We start from the raw sequence: 20,560 nt of genomic DNA on the forward strand, positions 1-20,560 counted from the left end.
CAGTCCAACATAGAGTTTGATGTGTCTGACCAGCATCAGGCGAAGTTGGCCTGCTTTGCTTTGATCCAGAGAATGAGCTGTTAATGATCAGTAGAGTTGTGTTTAACAGCTTTGGTCTTTCATGGGCTGTAACTCGGGGAGCACGACCCCATGTGAACACATCACCTGACGTGTGTGAGTTTATGAATGTGTGTCGGTGACTCTGGTCAGTGAGAGACTGATGGTGGGGGGTGACATGAGCATCACACCTGTACCTGTTCGCTCATTTATTCTTTGTAGCTGCTTCTCATGAATATGTAATAAAGGAATTCAGTGAAAAGTCTTTGTCGATTTGCACTCAGGTTGTTGCTTCACTGAAATAATGGCTCATTTTCAAAGTAAAGCTTATGATATAACTGGACTCTAGGAGATTTCAACACGTGATCAGTCTGAACACTTCCCAATACTTCAGCAATATGTGAGTTGCCTGACTAACTCCAATCTTGGACTGAAAATTATTTTTGAAATTTGTTTTTTTAATAAAAATATTAAATATGAAACCTATTCAAACCCAATATAAAAAGGGTTTACCCTCTATGGGACATGTGGACAAGCATTTTAGATGAGATCATAGGAATTATGAGCTATTAAAATGTTTAATATTTCAAATAAAATATTGTTGATCAATATGTCTAGTATCAGTATCCAATAAAAAGGAGTGTACACTGTTCAGAACATAGTGAAGCATTTTGCTATAGCTTTTGAATCCACAGGTCACATTACTTGAGAAAAAATCAATTAAAATTTATGATAAAGTTCTAATAATCACTTATTGACAAAAACTTTCTTTACTACTATTTCTTAAAATACTATTTATTAATGAAAAATTGTTAAAATCATGAAACTTTTGCAGTTGGATGGTTACTTTGTGGAAAATGCTGAGACTTTACAATATGTTTATTGTTTTATTTATTGTTTAGTACTGAGGATGTGAATCGTGTTGGATTCAATTCTTGACAGTGACAAAAGTAAGCAAGTAAGTAAGTAAACTTTATTTATATAGCGCTTTTCACAGACAAAATCACAAAGTGCTTTACAACATCAAAGAATAGTAATAATACAAAACACAAATAATATACATAAACCTAAAAGCAATTCAAATAACAAAATAAACACAGATCATAAAAATCTGTAAACCCAATCAATTAAAAGACTGTCTAAATAAATGTGTCTTCAGCTGCTTTTTAAAACCCTCAACAGATTCGGCCAAAACGTAAAGACAAGGGCAGAGCATTCCACAATCTTGGAGCAACCGCCTTAACTTCATTACACACAGTTAAAATGTTACCAGATAACTTAAAAGAAGGGAATGCAAGGGACCTGTCCTCTTTTGTGCGGCATTTCATAATAACACTTTTAGCAGAGTTGTACTTGACATCGTGAAGCCCCCAAACAGAGAACATACATTCAAGAGCTGCTGGAGACCTGCTGAGCTGGGACTAAAGATCACCAGATCATCTACATACATTACGTGTTTCACTATTGTACCACCAACCATACATCCCATTCTACACATATTTAGCTCCTCAGAGAGACCATTCATATAAAAATTAAACAAAATCGGGGACAACAGGCTACCCTGCCTTACCCAGTTACAGGTCTGAAAGGGTGCAGATATACAATTATCCCATCTGACACACATAGTCTGGTGGGCATACCAATATGACAAGCATCTTACAATATATTTAGGCAGTATTTAGCACTCGAGCGTCACATAATTTCTGGAATAACTTCCTATGCTTCACACGATCAAACGCTTTAGAAGAACACATAAATATGGTAGAATTTTTACTTTTATATTTACTGACTAGTTCTTTTAAAGCAAAAATACACATATCAATGCCATGATTGGCTTTAAACCCCAGTTGATTATCAGTAGAGCCAATAAGATTATGAAACCTACTCAAGAGAATTTCTTCAACAACTTTAGAAAGTATGTTAGCAAGTGCAATGGGTCTATAATTATCAGAGCTGCCCACCTTTCCTGCTTTATTCTTCACCACCGGGACTAAAAGCACTGACATTAAAGAGTCAGGCATAAACCCATGCATAACAAAAGAAGTAAAGCATATAGCTAAAAGAGGTGCCAACCTCAAACTAGCACATTTAAGATGTTCTAGAAAAATGTGATCCATCCCAGTAGACTTACTTGCTGACAAATTGCGTATTGCTTGAGAAACCTCATATGTTTTAATAGCGTCAACAAAGTCAACCCTACCTATAGAGAAGGTTTCACTAAGGACACAAGTAAATAGACTTCGGTAGCAGTGTCGCCCAAGCTCAACTATCTTATCCGGGCCAGAAACGTTTCCAAAGTCCAATAACATTTCTGAAACAATTTTAACGATAGCTGACAGCCAAAGCGTGTAAAAACATGTTCAACACAACAGCCCCCAGAGCCACAGCATCACCAGAACCCAGTCACAGAATGGAAGAAGAGGAAAAGAACAAGAGACAAGATATATTCTGCGCTTGGATGCTTTTTAACACTAGAACGTCAACAATACATTACCTCCTAGAACCACCGTGAGGTCATTTTGATCTCGCACCACTTCAGGCTTTATAATTGCAAATTAGAAGTCTATTACAGGAATGTTTGGTCTTTTTTTTTTTAAATAGCATGTAAAAATGGAGGAAATAAAAAAATCTGAATTTTATGAATTTTTCCACATTAGGATTTTTTATATTTTAGCAATATAAAAATGTAAATTCACTAAACTATCAGTGGAAAAAACATGTAATAAAATATGGGAAAGCTGTCAAACAGATAAAAACATTAACATTGCTCATAAACACTGAACATTAAAATAATAACAGTCCATTGCTTTCATGAGAAATGAACATGAATTCAGAAATATTTACAAAGAAAGAGAGCCTTGGTCAAAAATGTTTGGGAACCACAGGCCAATTCTGCTCCATGTTCTGCCACACAGTTTACTCACAACCAGCACAAACACTGAAGATCTTGACAGTACGCTGACCACACACAGGTCGCCGGCACTTGACGCATGATTTGACAGTTTACTTTTTATTGCAGGGCACTTTCAATGTACACTGCCTTTGCTGCTCCTGAGGCTGCTCTACCACTGTTTGAAGGGGCAGTGGTACCGTCTCAGTTGCCTCTTTCATTTGCATGTGGTCGCTGCGTAATTCCTTACAAAACTGCAGAAGGAAGTCGCGCCTAGCAATTTTTACTTTTGTGTAGCTCTGGTAAAGAATGCATACATTGACGCCAGCCAGGTCCAACATGTTATAGAAGAAGGCAACTGGCCATCTGCGGGTGGCGGCTCTTGTGGAGTATTGCCTGATCATTTTATCCAGGACATCCACTCCCACCTTGGTCTTGTTATAATAGTGCACTGTGTCTGGCTTTTTCTTCTGACTGTCACTTTCCACTTTAGCATCTGGTTCATTATGCTGAGGATACACACATTTTTGTTCACCTTGCCCTGGTATATTGTGAGCATTGCCTTGTCACTCTTCATCACGTTGGTGTCATGCAGTAGTGCTTTGTGATGCACAGAAGGTGGGAGTGAATGCCTGTTTGTGTTCACAGTGCCCACCAGGCTGGTGTTCCTTACTAGGAGTTTATGGACAAGGGGGAGTGATGTAAAAAAGTTGTCTGTAGTGACGTTTCTCCCCATGCCTAGGTAAGGCCGCATCAGGTTCATCACTACCCTATACTCATTTTGTATCTTGGTTGCCTAGCAACACCTATTGTTAATTTTGGAAAGTATGTGTGTGTAAGAATGGGGGAATGTGAGGCATTACTGTAAAGTGTTTTGAGCTGTGTATCTGACTGGATATATAATTTATATGGCTGTACACATGCAGTCTATTTACCATTTTTGCATTAGGAATAATGGAGGTCAAAATGACCTCTTGGCGGTTCTAGGTAAAACCACTCTTTTTTTTTTTCTCTCTCTTTTATTCCAGAATCCCCAAAATGCATAAGATGATGTGTAACACACTTTTAGGAAAAGTCACTGATTGGGAGACATAGGGTTTTTACTCAAACAAAGTTACATGCATTTTAATACGCAAGCGAGGTCAAAATGACCTTAGGGCGGTTCTAGTGTTAAGCTCAAATATCTCAGATATCAATATATCTGGGTTTACCAGCAAGGACCCAGGAAGTTGTTGCATCACAGGCTCTAGCCTTATATTCAGCCACATAAGTGCTCCACCCAGGTTTAATTTTGCACTTCTCTTTTCTTTTATAATAAGGCATACTAGCTTCTATCAACACCCGAATAATATTAGAATGCATGCAAGAAATATCAGCCGTGTGGCTAACAACTGTACAGTTAACGTTCGTACATATAACAGCCTCCCTAGGTACAGTAATATCACATAACAGTTTATCAGTGTCAGAATAGTAGCAGGCAAGATTCTCTGCAGAAAGAATGGACCAATCTAACCTTTCATGCTCTTAGTTAGTCTGAATTAAAATAGGTATAAAATCAAATCTAACAGCCATCTTCACAGGAATGTGGTCAGAAATAGACATGTTATATAGAATGGCAATATTCTCCAAAGCATGAATGGTTTCATGAATGCTGTATAAGGGTTCATGCTTGGTGAAATGTGTAAAAGTTTGCTGAAGATAAATGTATACTGTGTTATAGTGAAAGTTTATGTATACTGAGCGAATATTTAAAGTACATTTTTTAATATACTGTGTTATAAGTGTTAAAGCAGGATGGCCGGCATCAGCCCGCGAGCTTATACTGGATGATGGCACAGAAAATACATGCTAGTTGGCCGTTGGTTGTAGTCTGTGTGCTGTGTTCAAGTACCATTTTTTCACCCTGCCTGGGTCACTGCTAGTTCTTTCATGTCAGCTTGGTGTCTCTCTGCTCCCTGTGTTAACCCTGTCAGCACCTGATAAACCTCAGTCTACAGTAAAATCATTATTGCAGTATGCAAATACAATTAGGCAGTGGAAAAAAAACGAATGTGCATAAATCCGTTGTATACTGTGGCTCCAAACATGATGTATATTGGTGCGCAAGTGTGTGACATATCAACTCTGACCAGGTAAAAAAGAAGACAGGATACTGGGAGAAGTCATTGCAGCTGCGGTTGGCCAGGTTGTTCAGGTGGAGGAGGTACTGATAGTTACTGAGATGATCATGCTGCCACTGCAGCATATAGCTCTCTGCTGTGTGCTCTGCCGTGTGGTTCTCTGAGCAAAAAGGACAAGTCGGGAACATGCTGTTGGGTTTCACTAACACTAGTTTCCAAAGTCCAATAACATTTCTGAAACAATTTTAACGATAGCTGACAGCCAAAGCGTGTAAAAACATGTTCAACACAACAGCCCCCAGAGCCACAGCATCACCAGAACCCAGTCACAGAATGGAAGAAGAGGAAAAGAACAAGAGACAAGACAGGAGTAAATACCTTTCTGTATAAATAGTTGCCTATCTCAGTCCCCCAAATAAATCACTTTATCTCACGTCAGAACATTTGGTCTTTGTCACGTTAAACCCTATATAGCGTCACCAACAATGTTTCCTTCTATTACAAACATCCGCTTTCGAACACTTTAGCAAACTATAAGAAAATACAAGCAGTATTTCAGCAAAACTAAATAAAAAAATGCCTGCCATCATTTGTTGTTCTTTTTGTTACAACTGTTCATCTTCGGTCTCACAATAAATAAAATTATGCTGAATCATATTTGCATAAAATCCATTATGAACCTACTTTACCTTTTTTATTTAATGGTTCAGTAACAGCTTTATCTTATAAGCAAATGCACATGCACATGTAGGCTACTGCTGTGCATGAGGAGGGCTGGAAACACAACTAGTACTTACAACAGTTGGGTACAACTCAGCAAAAACTAGGCTACATTTAGAGTGAGGTATCTGGGTGAAGACATGAATAACTACACATAATAAATGTTATGGAAAATCTTTGTTGTGCTTTAAGAAGAGAAAAATATTCAGAACTTTATACTAGTTTCATCAGTGTTCTGCAAAGAGTCATCCAGTGGCTTGTTTAGGAATTACAGGTCTATGTTTCTAATGCATTATTTAATTAGGTCATTCCCATTAAAAATGAAGGCATGTTATCAAATATTTTGAGCATAAAAATCTAAATAAATCAGTACTCACATTCATAATCATATTCATAAATAGACAGGAGTGCAATGTAGTCCAGTACAGTTTTGCAAAACAAGAAAAAGAATAGGCCCTATTGCGATAATAGCAGATTATGGGAAAATCTGTCTAAAGATAACTTTATTAAAAAAATATGTACCTCTTGGTCTTATACAGTATGTACTGAAATAAATGTTATAAATCAAGATTTTGATGTGGGGTCCTTTCACAAGACAGGGCCACAAGATATAAAAAATACAGGACCTATTCTGAGGGCCCTTATCCAGTCAGGTTATATTATACTTTGGTGCTTTAAACCAAATTACATCAAACTAAGTGCTACATATGGTGGCAAATATGGTGGCAAGGATCAAGAAACAATGATTACAGTTTTTCTCATATGCTAAAACACAAAAGCCAATCCTCTAATCAAAAATAGGTGAACTGGGATTTATTCTACTGTATATGTGATGGTTGCAGTATACTGTATCTTAGCTGCCTTTTCATGTCAGCAGTCTGACACAACAGTCTTAGCGGCAGTGTGAGGAGCCTATTTGGAAGGTGGTTGTGTAGAACCACTGCTCCTTTGCATTGAAAGATGCCATTTGTGATGTCTGGTTAGTTAAATACTTCAGTGTTTCTTAAAGCTAATAGTGTAAAAAGCTTTAATAAATCTCCGTCTGTCTAAATCCAGCCCAGAACTGCAGGTCTGAAAAGAGATTTGGAGTGTAGGCTGTATAGACACAACCTTGATAATGTTACAACCATACACACCTTCAGGGCATATGCACACTATGCCCAGTTGGTTGTCCAGGTTACTATTAAGATTAAAAACACTGATATTTGACATTTGCACACTGGATAACTTTGCTTTGTATACATTCTTATTTTACTATTTTTATTACCTTCATTGCATAAGGCTCAAAAGTTCATAACTTGAAAAAAGAAGTCAACAATTTGGCAATTGTATCCACTTTGTAATGTTTCAATCTGAAACAGTTCAACCAAATTTCTGACTTTTGCCTGAGGTCTAAGGATAGAAACATTGTTAACCTCAAATTATGGTTTTGGGCTCTCTCATATAAACTGACTTAATTTTTATTTGATTAAAATATTTGAATCATCTTCAATATGTTGTAGGGGTGTAACGATTCCACAGTTCATTTCACAATTGATTCAGTGTGTGTGTGTGTGTGTGTGTGTGTGTGTGTGCGTGGGGGGAAGGGGGGTATATTTTGTTTTGTAATGTACTGTAAGAGAGCTCATCAGGCTGCACCAGCAGTGGAAGCAGTGGGCTGGTGTCGGGGGTGGGGGGTTTTGTCAGTTGTTGTGGTTGCATGTTCTGGTATAGCTGTTTTCATTCTCAGTTCTGAATTGTCACACCCATAAAGCACCACAGGGAAGACTGCAGTGTTAAACAAATATTAAATGAACATTGTGGAAGCCGCTTTATTCACGTAACACACTCTGCAGCAAGTGTCATTCATGGATGTGGACATGAAAGCACAGACTTGTTATATTACTGACCTGTTTTCATACACAGTGGATTACTATTTCCAGAAAATATTCATATATGTAACAACAACCAATGAAAACATTATGGTCAAACACAGGGAAACAAAAGGAAACTGAGCCTCTACAGGACAAAAGTATGTTGCCAAACAACACTGCAGAGTATTGAGACAATACACAACAGAAAATCCAACTCAACTATACTGTGTATATCATCAGACTGACACAAATGTTGTCATTTTCAATGTCACACATCACTGTAAATCTGACTTGTACAGTATGGCATGATTGCTACTGTATGGCAAGCACTACATTAAAAACTGGCAGGCTCCAAAAAATAAAAGAGAAAGGTGTATTGATAGGAGAGAGATGAAGTTAACACACAGATAATGTGTCAAATCTATCTGTCTCTAATGAAAACGATCATCAGTTCTCATACAGTCATCTAAACTAATTCATACACAATATATATTACTTTTCCAAAGAAATAGAACATCCCACAGCATACAGTGAACAACAATGCACATAAATTCAGTCTCTTGTTAGTGATTTAAAACACAGATTGGTTTATAAGTTAACTGCACCTGAACCATATACAGCAGCAAGCATATGGTTCATGTATAGTGCAATAAGGAGAGAGGGGAAGTCACAGTCTGGTGTCACTACTGCATGAGGGTTGAGGAGGGAGTACTACAGGAGCTTTCTAACTGGTCTGTTCTTCTTTCTCCAAGTCAGAGATTTAAGAAGACAAGAAGGGGTGGAGATTTCAGTTGATCCTGAAAGAAACAAGACAGTGTAAAATCACTTTTCAGTATAATGATTAAAATGACTAAAGGGAAGTGGTGTAAGCTGGTAAAGATAATAATGTATATACAGTCCTTTGAGAAATGTCTCATGTTTTAAAGACATTGTTTTGTTGCTCAATATAATATCCATGTTTCTAGCTCTGTTGGACTGTTAGCATTAATGTCAGTGTCCCCAGGTCTCTGCAGTTATTTTGGTGAGCACAATGTTAACATAACTGACAAATTATGGAAAAAACTGGAAACATCCTTTCATCATATTATGTTTATCTGAAAGAGATCCAAATATAAAGAATTATACTCACTGTTGAGGAAATACAAATAACATGGTGCACTGTAGTACATTTGGCATTAACACAGGTAAAGAAAGCACTGCCACAGAGTACAGTATCTGTTACCACACTGGTTGTAAACAAGCTGCAAATGTGTTTTCAGTACATTTGTTAAATAGAAAAAATGACACCAAAACAATTCTAAACAACACTGGGAATGTGTCTGATTTAGACCCTCTGCTTTTCACATTCTTCCAGTGGTTTTGTTAACTATGACAGAGATGTAACAGAGCTGTGTGACAACCAGATGGCAATGCAGCCATATTGTATATGGGTGTCCACTATGCTGTGTTCACATACTCAACTCCAACTGATATAAAATAGTACATGATTTTAACATACTTTGTGTAAGTTCTACTGTATGAACTATCTTACCCAAAACTGCTACGGATACTATAGCCAGTAGCATGTAGTCTATACAGTATGTGTTACCATGAAATAGTAGTGTCAGTGATCTACTAGGATTACATGGATGACTTCAGTGACTATATTCTTTAACATGCAAAATGACCAATGGAAACATTCTGACAAAACTACTTACATATTCCTTCGAGGTACAAATATGAGATAGAAGGATCAGTGTCAGTGTCAAAGAATATGGCAGCATTTGAGATTCAGTGAAAATCACTGACAAAGAAATGCTGCAAGGATGGTTGGGTGGATCAAAGGTAAGACGCTGGGTGGGTGGATGGATTGGTGGGGGAGCACAGGGATTCATAAATCACATTGTGAGTTCTGTATTTACGTCCAAACGTCTTTTCACTCTGCAGTCAGCTCCTCTCTGCCCTCTGATGGGGCATTAGGGTCCAAGAGGTCTGGGTGCTGTAGTCCCTTTAGGTACTTAGGGGGAGTGAGAATGTGAGTAGAACCTAGAGAAGACAAAAAGATGAAAGCGCACCAATGTCTGAAGCCTGGTTGAAGCCTTGTTTGTTACACACGACACATTAGACTGATCATGACAGAAAATATGAAGAGGTCTTATTGAAAAAGTTACAAAATGCTGCCACATAACTGTGCACTGTGTGACTAAAGCCAAAGGGAAATAAGCATGACTAAATCCCTACTGAAATTTGAACTGAAGATAATTTTATAGCTTCACTTGTTCTGTTCTCTTTCTAGTACCTGCTGCATCCATTCTCTGAAAGTCACAGCAGTGCATCAGCTCACAGTATGTATGTAATGGATGCCAGATGATAGTGAAAAATGTCTTCAGAATTCATGCTTATTCATTTTAAGTGTACTTCATTGGAGTATGCAAGACAATGTTTTAGTAGTACCATTATTACTGTGACCCACATCACTAAAGAGTTTTATCCAATTAGTACTGAAATCTAGTTTCAAATTAAAATAATAAAATATAAATGGGTCCGCTGTCGCCTCACAGCAACAAGGTTCCAGGTTTGAGCCCTGGCCCCTCCAGTGTGGAGCCAGTTCTCTCCTGGTACTCCAGCATCCTCCCACAGTCCAAAGACATGCAAGCTTCGGTTGACTGGTGACTCTAAATTCCCAATAGGAGTGAGTGTGGGTTGTGGGAGAACCTTTCCTGGGGCCAGTCAAGGTCCAGTTCACACCCACACAGTTCTCTATCTGCAGTCAAAATCACTCAAAGTCTAAACAGTCTGCTGTAAAGTATAATATTTATTAAGGGAAAAAAATCAAAAACACCCCAGGAGCATCTGTTTCTGGTCCACAGAGTTCGAATGACTACAAGGCCTGAGACAATCTTTTTAACCACCCTATAGCTCCTCCATGCCCGGGGGTTGCTTCATCCCACATTTCTCTCAGACATACTTAGGGATATACTATTATTTTATTGATAAATACAGGTTTCTAAAAAATAAAAATGACCTCCCATGGCAAATGCAAGTCATGCTGGCTCTTACAGTTTTGAGTCCAGGTTACAAAATTGACATACCTTGTTTCATAACACATCCAAAATAACTTCACAACTAAGGCCTGTGCCAGTGTGCGAAGTTGTCTCTAAGTGTCAGCCCTGTGATAGACTGGCGACCTGTTCAGGGTGTACCCCGCTTCTTGCCCAGTGTCAGCTGGGATAGGCTCCAGCCACCCCACAACCCTCTTTAGGAATAAGTGGTATAGATAATAGATGGACGCATGGATAGAGGGGTCCTCCACCAATTTAGTACTGCATGTCAGTATAGATGGGGAATGTGCAAAAAGACATTTTAACAGAATCTTGAAAGCTGATATCTAAGCAACAAAAGTCAAGCCACCTTGACTTTAGGGCACTAATATGGGTTGAACTACAAAAAAAGCTGGATTCTATATTTCTCGCAATACAACCTGATAGCACCTTTCCTGCCAGGTAAATGCCCCCTCCAAACCTTCAGTTTGTAATGCAGACTACTGTAATACATTTTACAGTGCCAGTTACCATTGCCAAGTTGATTATATCATTATGATATAATATAATCAGGGTTAACCTTTCAGACTTGATAAAGCTCCTCACAGAAGAAATTATACAACTATTGTACAAGCTGAGTAGTACTCCTTGTGACAAATAAAATGTTCTACATACAGTAAATCAAAGTAAATAAAGTAAATTCAATTAACTGCATTAGTTAATTGAATCCCTTGGTCATCACTCACCAATGAGGGCCTCCCACTTGCCATTGGCCTGGGTGACCTCATATACACAGCGCATCTCACTGTACGTCATCCCTCCAATAATAAAGACAATGACCCTGGGCCCCATCTTCATCTCTGTGGGGCCCCTGTTCTTGTGCCAGTTACCATAGCGAGCACTGCATGATAAGAAAAATGGAAACAAATGAACATTTACTGCAAAACACTGAAAGGTAAGTTATTTTTTCCAGTACAGGTAGATTGCTTTCTTCCTTCTAGCTACAATCTACTTAATTTGATATTTTTAGCTATTGAAGCAGTTTATTGACGTAATAGTTTACCTCAAGTGCAGGCACATCCATAAAAAGACTACACACCTTGATGGAGCACTGGCCTTGGCAGATGCTTGTCGTTGGGAAATGTATGGGTACTGCTTGGGGTCAAGTTTGTCTTCAATGGCATCCTGTGGAACATAAGTTACTACAGTTTGTACCAGAAACGTACTCTTTTATGTTTTACCCTCTTGTCCAAAATACTATTTGAAATCCTATGAGGACAGGGTTTACTTTACATGAGGTGGTGGGGAATAATATATTCATTATCCTCCTGTGTTAAATCATTAATAAAACATTTAGAAATTACAAAATACTGTATAAAAATAAAACCATCTACCATAGATGGTTTTATTTTAACAGTTGTTGTAATGGTTTCCAAACAGGCCTGTATGTTGGTGATAGCATGTTTCCATCTATCAGACTAACAAAAACATTTATGGCTTCCTGGTTTTTCACAGAAAAATCTAATTTCAGTTTGACTTGATTAAAAACAAAGCACCACTCCGGAGGACCTACACCTACAGGAGGACTGGAAAGTTTGCAGAAACAAAGCAGATAATTGTGGATGGCAGTGAAAACATTACCAGTACATGCACACCAGACATGATTAAATTCAAACAGGGTATTAAATACATCACACTTACCCCAAAGAAATAAATCCATTCTGAATGGGACTTAGGCTTAAGAGAACATAAACTGACAAAAACATCCACCATATCAAAAGTGTAATGGGTTTTAACAATAAGGTGTATCATTGATATAAAGGAGATTATGCTGTTTTCAAGAAAACATTTTGTCTTATTTGACACATTGCATTACCCTGATGGAAGATTTGATCACTTTAAGAAAAATTAAAAAGAAAAATTTTAAGAATCAACACTAAAAATAACTTATTAAACCACTGTTTAATGCGTATTTGTAGTGATTAAAGATGTAGATTTTTAACCAGAAATGTCACATTATTAGTGTGTGGTCATATTGCAGCAGCACATGAGAGGTACCTCAATGAGATCCTTGACAAGAGGGGTCCACCTGGAGAGCTGGTACGTCTGCTCACTGCTTCGCTCCTTACGCTCAGACCTCTTGGCTTTCTTGGCAGTACCCTGTTGGGGAAACAACGTTGCTCACTCTGCTTTTACTACGCACACCAGCAGAGCAGCTCACTGAGCTGAAGAGGCTCATTTTTAAAAGGGTGTGCCAAATGTCAGTCTAGAGGTATTTACTGTAGGCCCACATTCAGCCTTAAAATATAATTATAATAAAGGGAGGTTTAGGTAATAGCATTTTGGCCTGTCTCAAGCCAATTTCACCTTTTTAGACAGCAGCACATTGAAATGAAGCAGAAAACATGCTTTTACACTTCTCAGATGAGGTTAAACTGTCATCTGGAATCAGATTTGGTGATGCTCTGCAAACTTGTCCCATCCCAGACATGCTTACAGAGGTCTGCTGAGGGTTCATTTTCTCACTCTTGGTGTTTTCTCTAGGCAGCCTACAGTGTGATTTGTCCACTATAGGTCAACATATACTTGCAACTGATTAGTTTATACAGGGCCCACAGCAGTTTTATCCATTTTGGGCATGTGTGTGTTTTATTTGTGTAATGCACTGGGGCAGGGAATCTGATTTTAATGGGATGTGGAAGAGAGTTTAGGATCAATTTGAAAAACAACCACTCTGTAAATGAATGAATGAATAAATGAATGAGTTGAATGAGAAACTTTTGAAGGCCATTTTAAAAATGTGTGTCTTCAGTAAGAGCCAGCAGGCTCGGGGCTGAGATCCACAGACAGGACAGGGAATTAGCAAACTTCTGAGACTCTGTTCGTTTGAGTCTTTACATGGGAGTTGTTGAGAAGCAGAAAATGGAGAAACACAAAATATACAGCTTTATCATTTAGAGGCGAGTGATTCTGAAGAGTAATATTCACTTCAACTAATGATTGTGTTTATATGTTCTCATGTTGTTATTACACATATCTGATGCTGAAAAGTCTTTGAGATAGAAGACTATTGAACAAGTTTTCTACTGGAAATAGCAACTTCAAGAACCATTCTGTTGTATTATGTAAAGCAGGAAGAAGAAAGAAAGGTGTTCCATGATACTTTTAGATGCATTAATGACATAGGGACATCCTGCTTAATTAAAGTCCATAATGAGACAGGGCCAGGACAGCTCACCTCAGAGACAATAGGAACGCCCATGTGGGCCATGTTGGAAATGATGTCACTATCCTCTGGCGGAATGTTGGCATGCTGAAGGAGCTTACACAGATTCTCCTCAGTCACCCCTGACACACATACAGCCACACACACACACATGCAGCACAGATTTTCAGTGCATACTATACATGCAACACAGATGCATGAGAGCATGCACATTTACAAATATGGTTCAACAGATGCTAACACAAGGAAAACTGACAATGGGTTAGCACCAAAGAAACAAAAGAACAAAACATGAATGCATATGATTCAAATACATATTACACTAACATACCAGAACCATTGTTCTGAATTTAAACCATCAAATGTCCCTGAGTGGACGTTACTCTTTTCTCTTCATAGCAAGAAGTTCAAATGTTATTAGTTCATATGAGAAATAAGAGAATAATGCCAGTGGATATCTTACCATTCTTAAGGAATATGTAGAGCAGGATGATGCGGATTTTGTCAAACACACTGACATTGGCATCCAGTAAAACAGGTACAATGAGCCTCATAGGATCCTTGATCTTCTCTCCCTCTGCATCTGTGCCCATTGCCAGATCCTTGAAAACAGAGGAGGACTAAAGATACCAAAGCTCAACACGATTTCCACTGTGCAGAAATCTGCCTCAGACTAAGAGGAGAGCCTGTAAATACTTGTATGTGGCTGGAGCTACCTCCAGAGGGGTCAGCAGAGAGGTGACACATCCCAACAACAAACCCCGACACTGGTCTGAATTTAATTCAACTACCCATCTTAACTACTGGCTGTGTACATTAAAATGCCACAATGAGATTTGTAACCTCACTTTCACTATTGTTCCACACTACTGTACTTTTTAGACACAGAACTGCCTAAATACAGTAATCGAGGTGTCTATATGATCTGTACCTGTTCTACACGACAGAGTTTGTCCACAGTGCCCTGGTAGCGGTTCATACAGTCCTCAGCCAGGTGGAGATGGGTCGAATACTGAAGTCAGAGAGGAGAGACGCTGCTAGTGCAATCAACACAGACAAAACAATAAACTGCAAACAACATTAGAAGAAGCGTGTTTTTCAGGGTTCAGGTTGGGAAATTTGTAAAATAGAGTTAACAGCTAACGTGTTTTCTGAGCCTCCACATCTGTGGATTATCACACATATGTACACATGGTGCAAAGATGCACAATATCAAATTACACCAAAATGTAAACCTGGCTTGGCCTTTCTAATTGTGCACTCATGCTGGCTCCCATGGTGCTTTGGAAGAAAACACTTAACAAATGGTACTAAATACAGTACAGTAATCACTTTAGCTTCTACCTTGCTGAGCTCTTTCTGATACTGAGGCATCTTCTTCAGCATCTGAGACAACTCCTTCATGGTGGCCTGAAAGACAAAAAATATTTTATTCATGGTAAAACTGATGACCTCCAGTTATGCTCTTTACTTTGATATAATATCTTCAGTCTTGACTCCAGTACTTTACTTGGTATCATTTTTAGGTAGTGTACTTCCACTTTATGTTACTTGTACTTCTACGTCACTAATATTGGGAACAATATACAGTAGTGCTTTTTACTCCACCACATTTTTCAATCAGTGAGAGTAACAGATTACAAATTCATATTTTACATACAAAACATATAATCTGTTAGAAATGTAAGATACATTTTCTGTGGATTGAAGTACCCCACAGTAAATAAAATCCCTTTAATTCAAGCAGCTACAAATGCTCCTGCACTCGCAGGGACCATTCTGCCTGGATAATGAGAATATTCACAGAACAGTGATATTCTGAGTACATTTTGCTGAAATCATATCATATTTTGAATGTAGGACTTTTGATTGTAACAGTGTATTATTATAAGTGGTACTGACACTTTCACTGAAGTACAGGACTGGAATCGTCAAGTGCTTGCTCAAGGGAGATTTGTTGGCTTTTCCCCTATAATACAGTAAGGTCTAGACCTTACTATGTAAAGCAGTGGTCCCCAACCTTTTTATCACTGCGGACCGGTCAACGCTCGACAATTTTACCGCGGCCCGGGGGGGGGGGGGGGGTTTTCAGTGCTGTGGTGGCGATCTCAGGGTATTCTGTCATGACTTTAATCCAGAACACCGACAGAGTTGTTGTCTCGAACATACTTTTAAGGCCGCCGTCATTTGCGATCTCCAGCAGTTGATCTTCTTCTTGCACAGACCTGCTGGATTCACCTGGTTTGTTGACAAATGGGTTGCGGATCCCTTCCTTGGCAGTTCGTGGGTCCTTTGTGGTTGGGAAGTAGCGCTCGAACTCTTTTAAAAGCAAAGACATGTGATCGTGCACCAGCTGGGAGAATGAAGACTCAGGCTCAGTCTCACCCAAAGTCTCATGTTTGAAACATGTCCAAAATGCCTCTGTTGACGCGCCGTCCCCACAAATCCAGTTTGGCTTTAAATGCAGCTACTTTATCTGCCAACTTGAAGACAGTTGTCATTTTCCCCTGAAGTGACAGATTGAGTTCATTGAGCAGGCTGAATATGTCGCACAAGTAAGCCAGTTTTGGCGCTCAAGTGACCGAGATGTAACCGAGAGAATGCGGTCATTTTTCAAAATAAAAGATCGTTCAGACTCAGATAATAAATAAAACGGAAATAATTAATGATTTCTTGTGCGGCCCGGTACCAATTGATCCACGGACCGGTACCGGTCCGCGGCCCGGAGGTTGGGGACCACTGATGTAAAGTATCCTGAAATTATTGTTGTTGTGATTTGGGGCTATACAAATAAAACTGAATTGAATATTCCTTATTGCAATAATTGTAGTATATAGTAATAGTATTATTATAGTATAGATCCGATTTTGGTTAAGTCCTTTTGGGCCTCTAGTTTTGTTATTGGTTACACATGACAGTGAAAATCTTATTTTCATCAGGTACTTATACTTGTGTCCAGTAATAGCCGATCATGGCCAGTTATGGCCCACAGACCAGAACATGCTCACGCATTAGTATTTTCATACAGCACTGATGTTCAGATACCTTTACTGTCTTGTCCACAGCCATAACTGCCAGTTGCTAAGTAACACAGCTGAGTTTTTAATGGTTGTGCATCTCACACATACCCTATCAGGTTTGTTTAATTGAAGTTGACCCTCCAAAATGTTGCATTGAGAGGTACTACTTTTGCTGAGGTGAGTTCACCCCACCTCCTGTGTAAATAGGACAAGCCCTGCCCTCAAACAGACACACAAACCTGAAACTGGATGCACATATAACAGGCTACAGATTTCCATTCATAAATATATAAAACAAAATCAGACAGCATGATTGTTTCATTTTCATATTGGGCATGAAGTACACAGACTGTTGGATGTCATGAGAAGCATCATGGCTCTAGTATCAGGCAGAGCCAGTAGCAGGCTGCTATGTAAAATGAACACAGAGGCAGCATTTTGCCAGCTTTTTAAAGCTCACCGTAAAAGGGGTTAAATCAAAGCAGCTGCCTTAAAGGAGGGTCAAAGTGGTGATGGTTTTCTGCGATTTCTGTGTAAAAGAGGCTTTTGTTTCTCCTTCTACCTTTGTGAAACTCTGTGAAGGACCTTTGGGAGCAGAAACACAGATCCTGAAACCAGAGAGTGATTGACTGTGTCCTCTACCTTTTCTCCAGTGCTCATCTTTTTGCTAGCAGAGAATTCTTTCAGGGATCGAGTCACAGCCCTTTGAGGACAAATGAGAAAGAAACAGACAGGGATAAATAATGCCAGCAAAACTGAGAAGGTCTTTCTGTATGCTGATTTTGTTCTGTGACAGAGCTTTAGGCTTGTGGTATAAGAGAAACTGCTCCTGTTTTTGTTTATCCATGCTACAAGTGTGTATGTGAGAGTAGAGAGTCTGCTACTCACGCTGACACCTCAGCAATGTGTTTGTGTCTCAGGCTCAGCCACAGGTCATCATCCTCATCCAACAATACCTCCTTCATTCTCGTCTCTCCTATCCCACTGGTCTCAAACCTGACAGAGGGGACGAGAGAGGGTTGTGTGTGCATTTTAAAGTAAAGTCCATCCATACCACTTATTCCTGAATAGGGCTGCAGGGGGACTAGAGCCAATCCCAGCCGCCATTGGGCAAGAGGTGGGGTACATCCTGGACAGGTCACCAGACACTTTGAGACAGACAACCACACTCACTCCTAGAGGCAATTTAGTCATCATTCAACCTAAGCCAGGGCTCAAACCCAGAACCTCCTTGCTGTGAGGCACCAGCACTAACCACCAATCCACTGTGTCACCTATTTCACACAGTAGTGAAGAAAACAACTAAATATAAAACAAATATCAATATAAAAGGTCCACCCTGAGCTCAGTGACTCCTGGCAGCTGTCAGACCTGTTTCAATAGCATCCTCACCTGTAGACATCGTTCTCAATGCCCAGCAGGTCGTAGGCCATAGCCTGCAGTGTAAGCTCATGCAGGAGAGGTGACACAGGATCAAAGCCACGATCCAAAATGAGCAGCTGAGTAAGAGACTTATCTGGACCCTGGAGGCATCAGACACAAAGAAAAGCACACACGGTGAGGGACTGAAAAATTTTTTGCACTTTTTACTTGGAGCTCTCCTTTCAATATTCCTAAATTATGCTAGATTTGGTCAACACATTTGTAAACCATAGACTTAGGTCTACGCTTCCCATCCAATAAAAACAGTACAACTGTTGAATGAAAACATAACATCTCCCAAAGTTCAGCAAAAAAAGAACAAAAAAGCTTGACTTACTGTAGCTTTAACTCAACTACTGTGTTATAATTGAAAGTGTTTTTAATCCAATATGATCCTTCAGATGGAGTGAAAATTTAAAAATCCATAAAACTGGAGTTGTGGCATGAACTTTATTTTACTGTTTTATTACCAGTAATTCAGAGTTGAGTAATTACAGAATGTTCGAAGAAATCTCCTAGGGGAATGGATTTTTGTTAGAAATATATTTGTTCAACTGTATTCATATTTTGAAAGATAAAACATATATCAAGTATTTGCAAATAATTCATGTAGACATTACATATTGTAAACTCCTTGTTACCAGATTGTGCTGGGCTGTTGTGGGTCATATACTATATGACATTATGAATGCAGGGAAGTGTATTCCATGTGCTTTTCTATTGTGTCATTTTAATAAACCCCCATAATCTGAAAAGCACTGACTACTGAATTTTAAATGATACATCTTCTTCTCTCTGTTAGTAATTTAGTCATTTAGCTCCACTTCCCTACCTCTCCCATGGTGGGGTCATCAGCCTTGTAGCCATCCAGCTTCTCCTGAAGCATCTGGGCTAGAACTGCACAGTCCTCGTACTCCCTGAACAACACACACATAAAATCTGCTTTTTGATCAGGACATGCTGATGACACATCTACTGAGTTTCTTGAAGAATCTGCATGAGTAGAACAATATGGCGAGCAATTTCAACTTAACAGCATAACAGCACAAAGAAAGGTGGCAGTTGCTAATACAGGCAAAATTACTGAAGAGGGTGAAGTATACTGTAATATATGTACATATATGTATGCAAGTGTAATGTTTTCATCATATTTAAGGAAAATATTTGGGATTTTTCAAGTCGTACATGAGAATAGGCCTTAGTCACTGTAACTTTTCCCGCTCACCACACCATTCCTGAAGCTTTTCACCAGGACCCTGACTACAGTGGGAGAAATAAACAATAAACTACACAGCCATGATTCTGCGTGCATATGTTCAAGTTTGTGTGAGGCTCAAATGAAGCATCATCTGTTTCACTAAGCAAATTAGAGAAGGCACTATCAAAGTTATAGTTTATTAAAGACAAATATCCCTCTTTTGTTTGCCATGGTAGTAGTTCCTTGCTGAGCTGTGTCAGGGATGCGTTCTATCCCTGTGACACAGCTCAGCAAACTAATATTTTTCAAATCAAGCCATGAGTATGACATGGTTTGATTTGATTTAAACCAATGGAATTAGTGGTGTAGAAATGTGCTTTGTACTGAAATGATCCATTAGATGCGTAAGCAGGGAAGAAGGTGTAGTTACATTAGTTGGATAACAAGGAAAGTTTGAAATCATGGACAATCTCTAAAATAAAAGCTTAGCTCACTTTTCAGTTAAGGTTAATAGAGACCCTCTTTACCCTCTGTATCGGACTCCAGGATACTCTTTGAGTGTGGCACAGAGCGTGGCAATCTGCTCAGCGCAACGTTCCAGCATGTTATTCTTCACATCAGCCTTAAACGGGCTGTAGAAGTCCTGAAAGGCATCCACATTATCCAGGGAGAAGACCTGGGCACATAGGACAGGCAACTTGAGGTTCAATCTACACATTACTCCTCTGATTAATACTATACTGGTTGTTTAAAAAAAACTACCTAATCTCAGATGATCCAAGGCCAGGATTGATTGCATTTGACAAGGGCATACATTAATACACTCTAGGCTTTGATAAAGTGTTTTAGTGTCCTGTGATGATTCATCTAGAAATTTCATTTAAAAGTATAATCATTTTGTTCAAGAGAGAGCACTCTGAATAGCTCCTGTAGCATTTTTCCCATTCTATCTTAATTTAGCCTATTCTTGCAAAGTTGTCATTTCACTTCAACACAACATATACATATATACATGCATATATAATGTGTATATA

At 38.9% G+C, this 20,560-nt stretch overlaps 1 protein-coding gene across 3 annotated transcripts in view; it reads right to left on the reverse strand.

Annotated features, from left to right (window-relative positions):
* Positions 1-7,594: 7,594 nt before the first annotated feature.
* stxbp1b (syntaxin binding protein 1b) overlaps positions 7,595-20,560 on the reverse strand; it is a 30,444-nt gene continuing 17,478 nt past the window's right edge. For 2 of the 3 annotated variants that reach the window (XM_020599232.1, XM_020599231.1), the window contains exons 7-20: positions 20,054-20,202; positions 19,161-19,245; positions 18,299-18,429; positions 17,795-17,902; positions 17,549-17,609; positions 15,231-15,296; positions 14,818-14,898; positions 14,350-14,488; positions 13,899-14,008; positions 12,719-12,820; positions 11,760-11,845; positions 11,407-11,561; positions 9,542-9,665; positions 7,595-8,437 (exon numbers count right to left, since the gene is read on the reverse strand). In XM_020599232.1, coding sequence (XP_020454888.1) covers positions 9,556-9,665; positions 11,407-11,561; positions 11,760-11,845; positions 12,719-12,820; positions 13,899-14,008; positions 14,350-14,488; positions 14,818-14,898; positions 15,231-15,296; positions 17,549-17,609; positions 17,795-17,902; positions 18,299-18,429; positions 19,161-19,245; positions 20,054-20,202 — 1,383 coding nt within the window. In that variant the 3' untranslated portion in view covers positions 7,595-8,437; positions 9,542-9,555. Of the gene's footprint in view, positions 8,438-9,337; positions 9,666-11,406; positions 11,562-11,759; positions 11,846-12,718; positions 12,821-13,898; positions 14,009-14,349; positions 14,489-14,817; positions 14,899-15,230; positions 15,297-17,548; positions 17,610-17,794; positions 17,903-18,298; positions 18,430-19,160; positions 19,246-20,053; positions 20,203-20,560 lie in introns of all 3 variants that reach the window. The other variant, XR_002274871.1, reaches the window with a different exon arrangement.

Source organism: Monopterus albus, unplaced genomic scaffold (genome assembly GCF_001952655.1).
Source record: "Monopterus albus unplaced genomic scaffold, M_albus_1.0 scaffold40.1, whole genome shotgun sequence".
In the NCBI taxonomy this organism is placed as follows: Eukaryota; Metazoa; Chordata; class Actinopteri; order Synbranchiformes; family Synbranchidae; genus Monopterus; species Monopterus albus.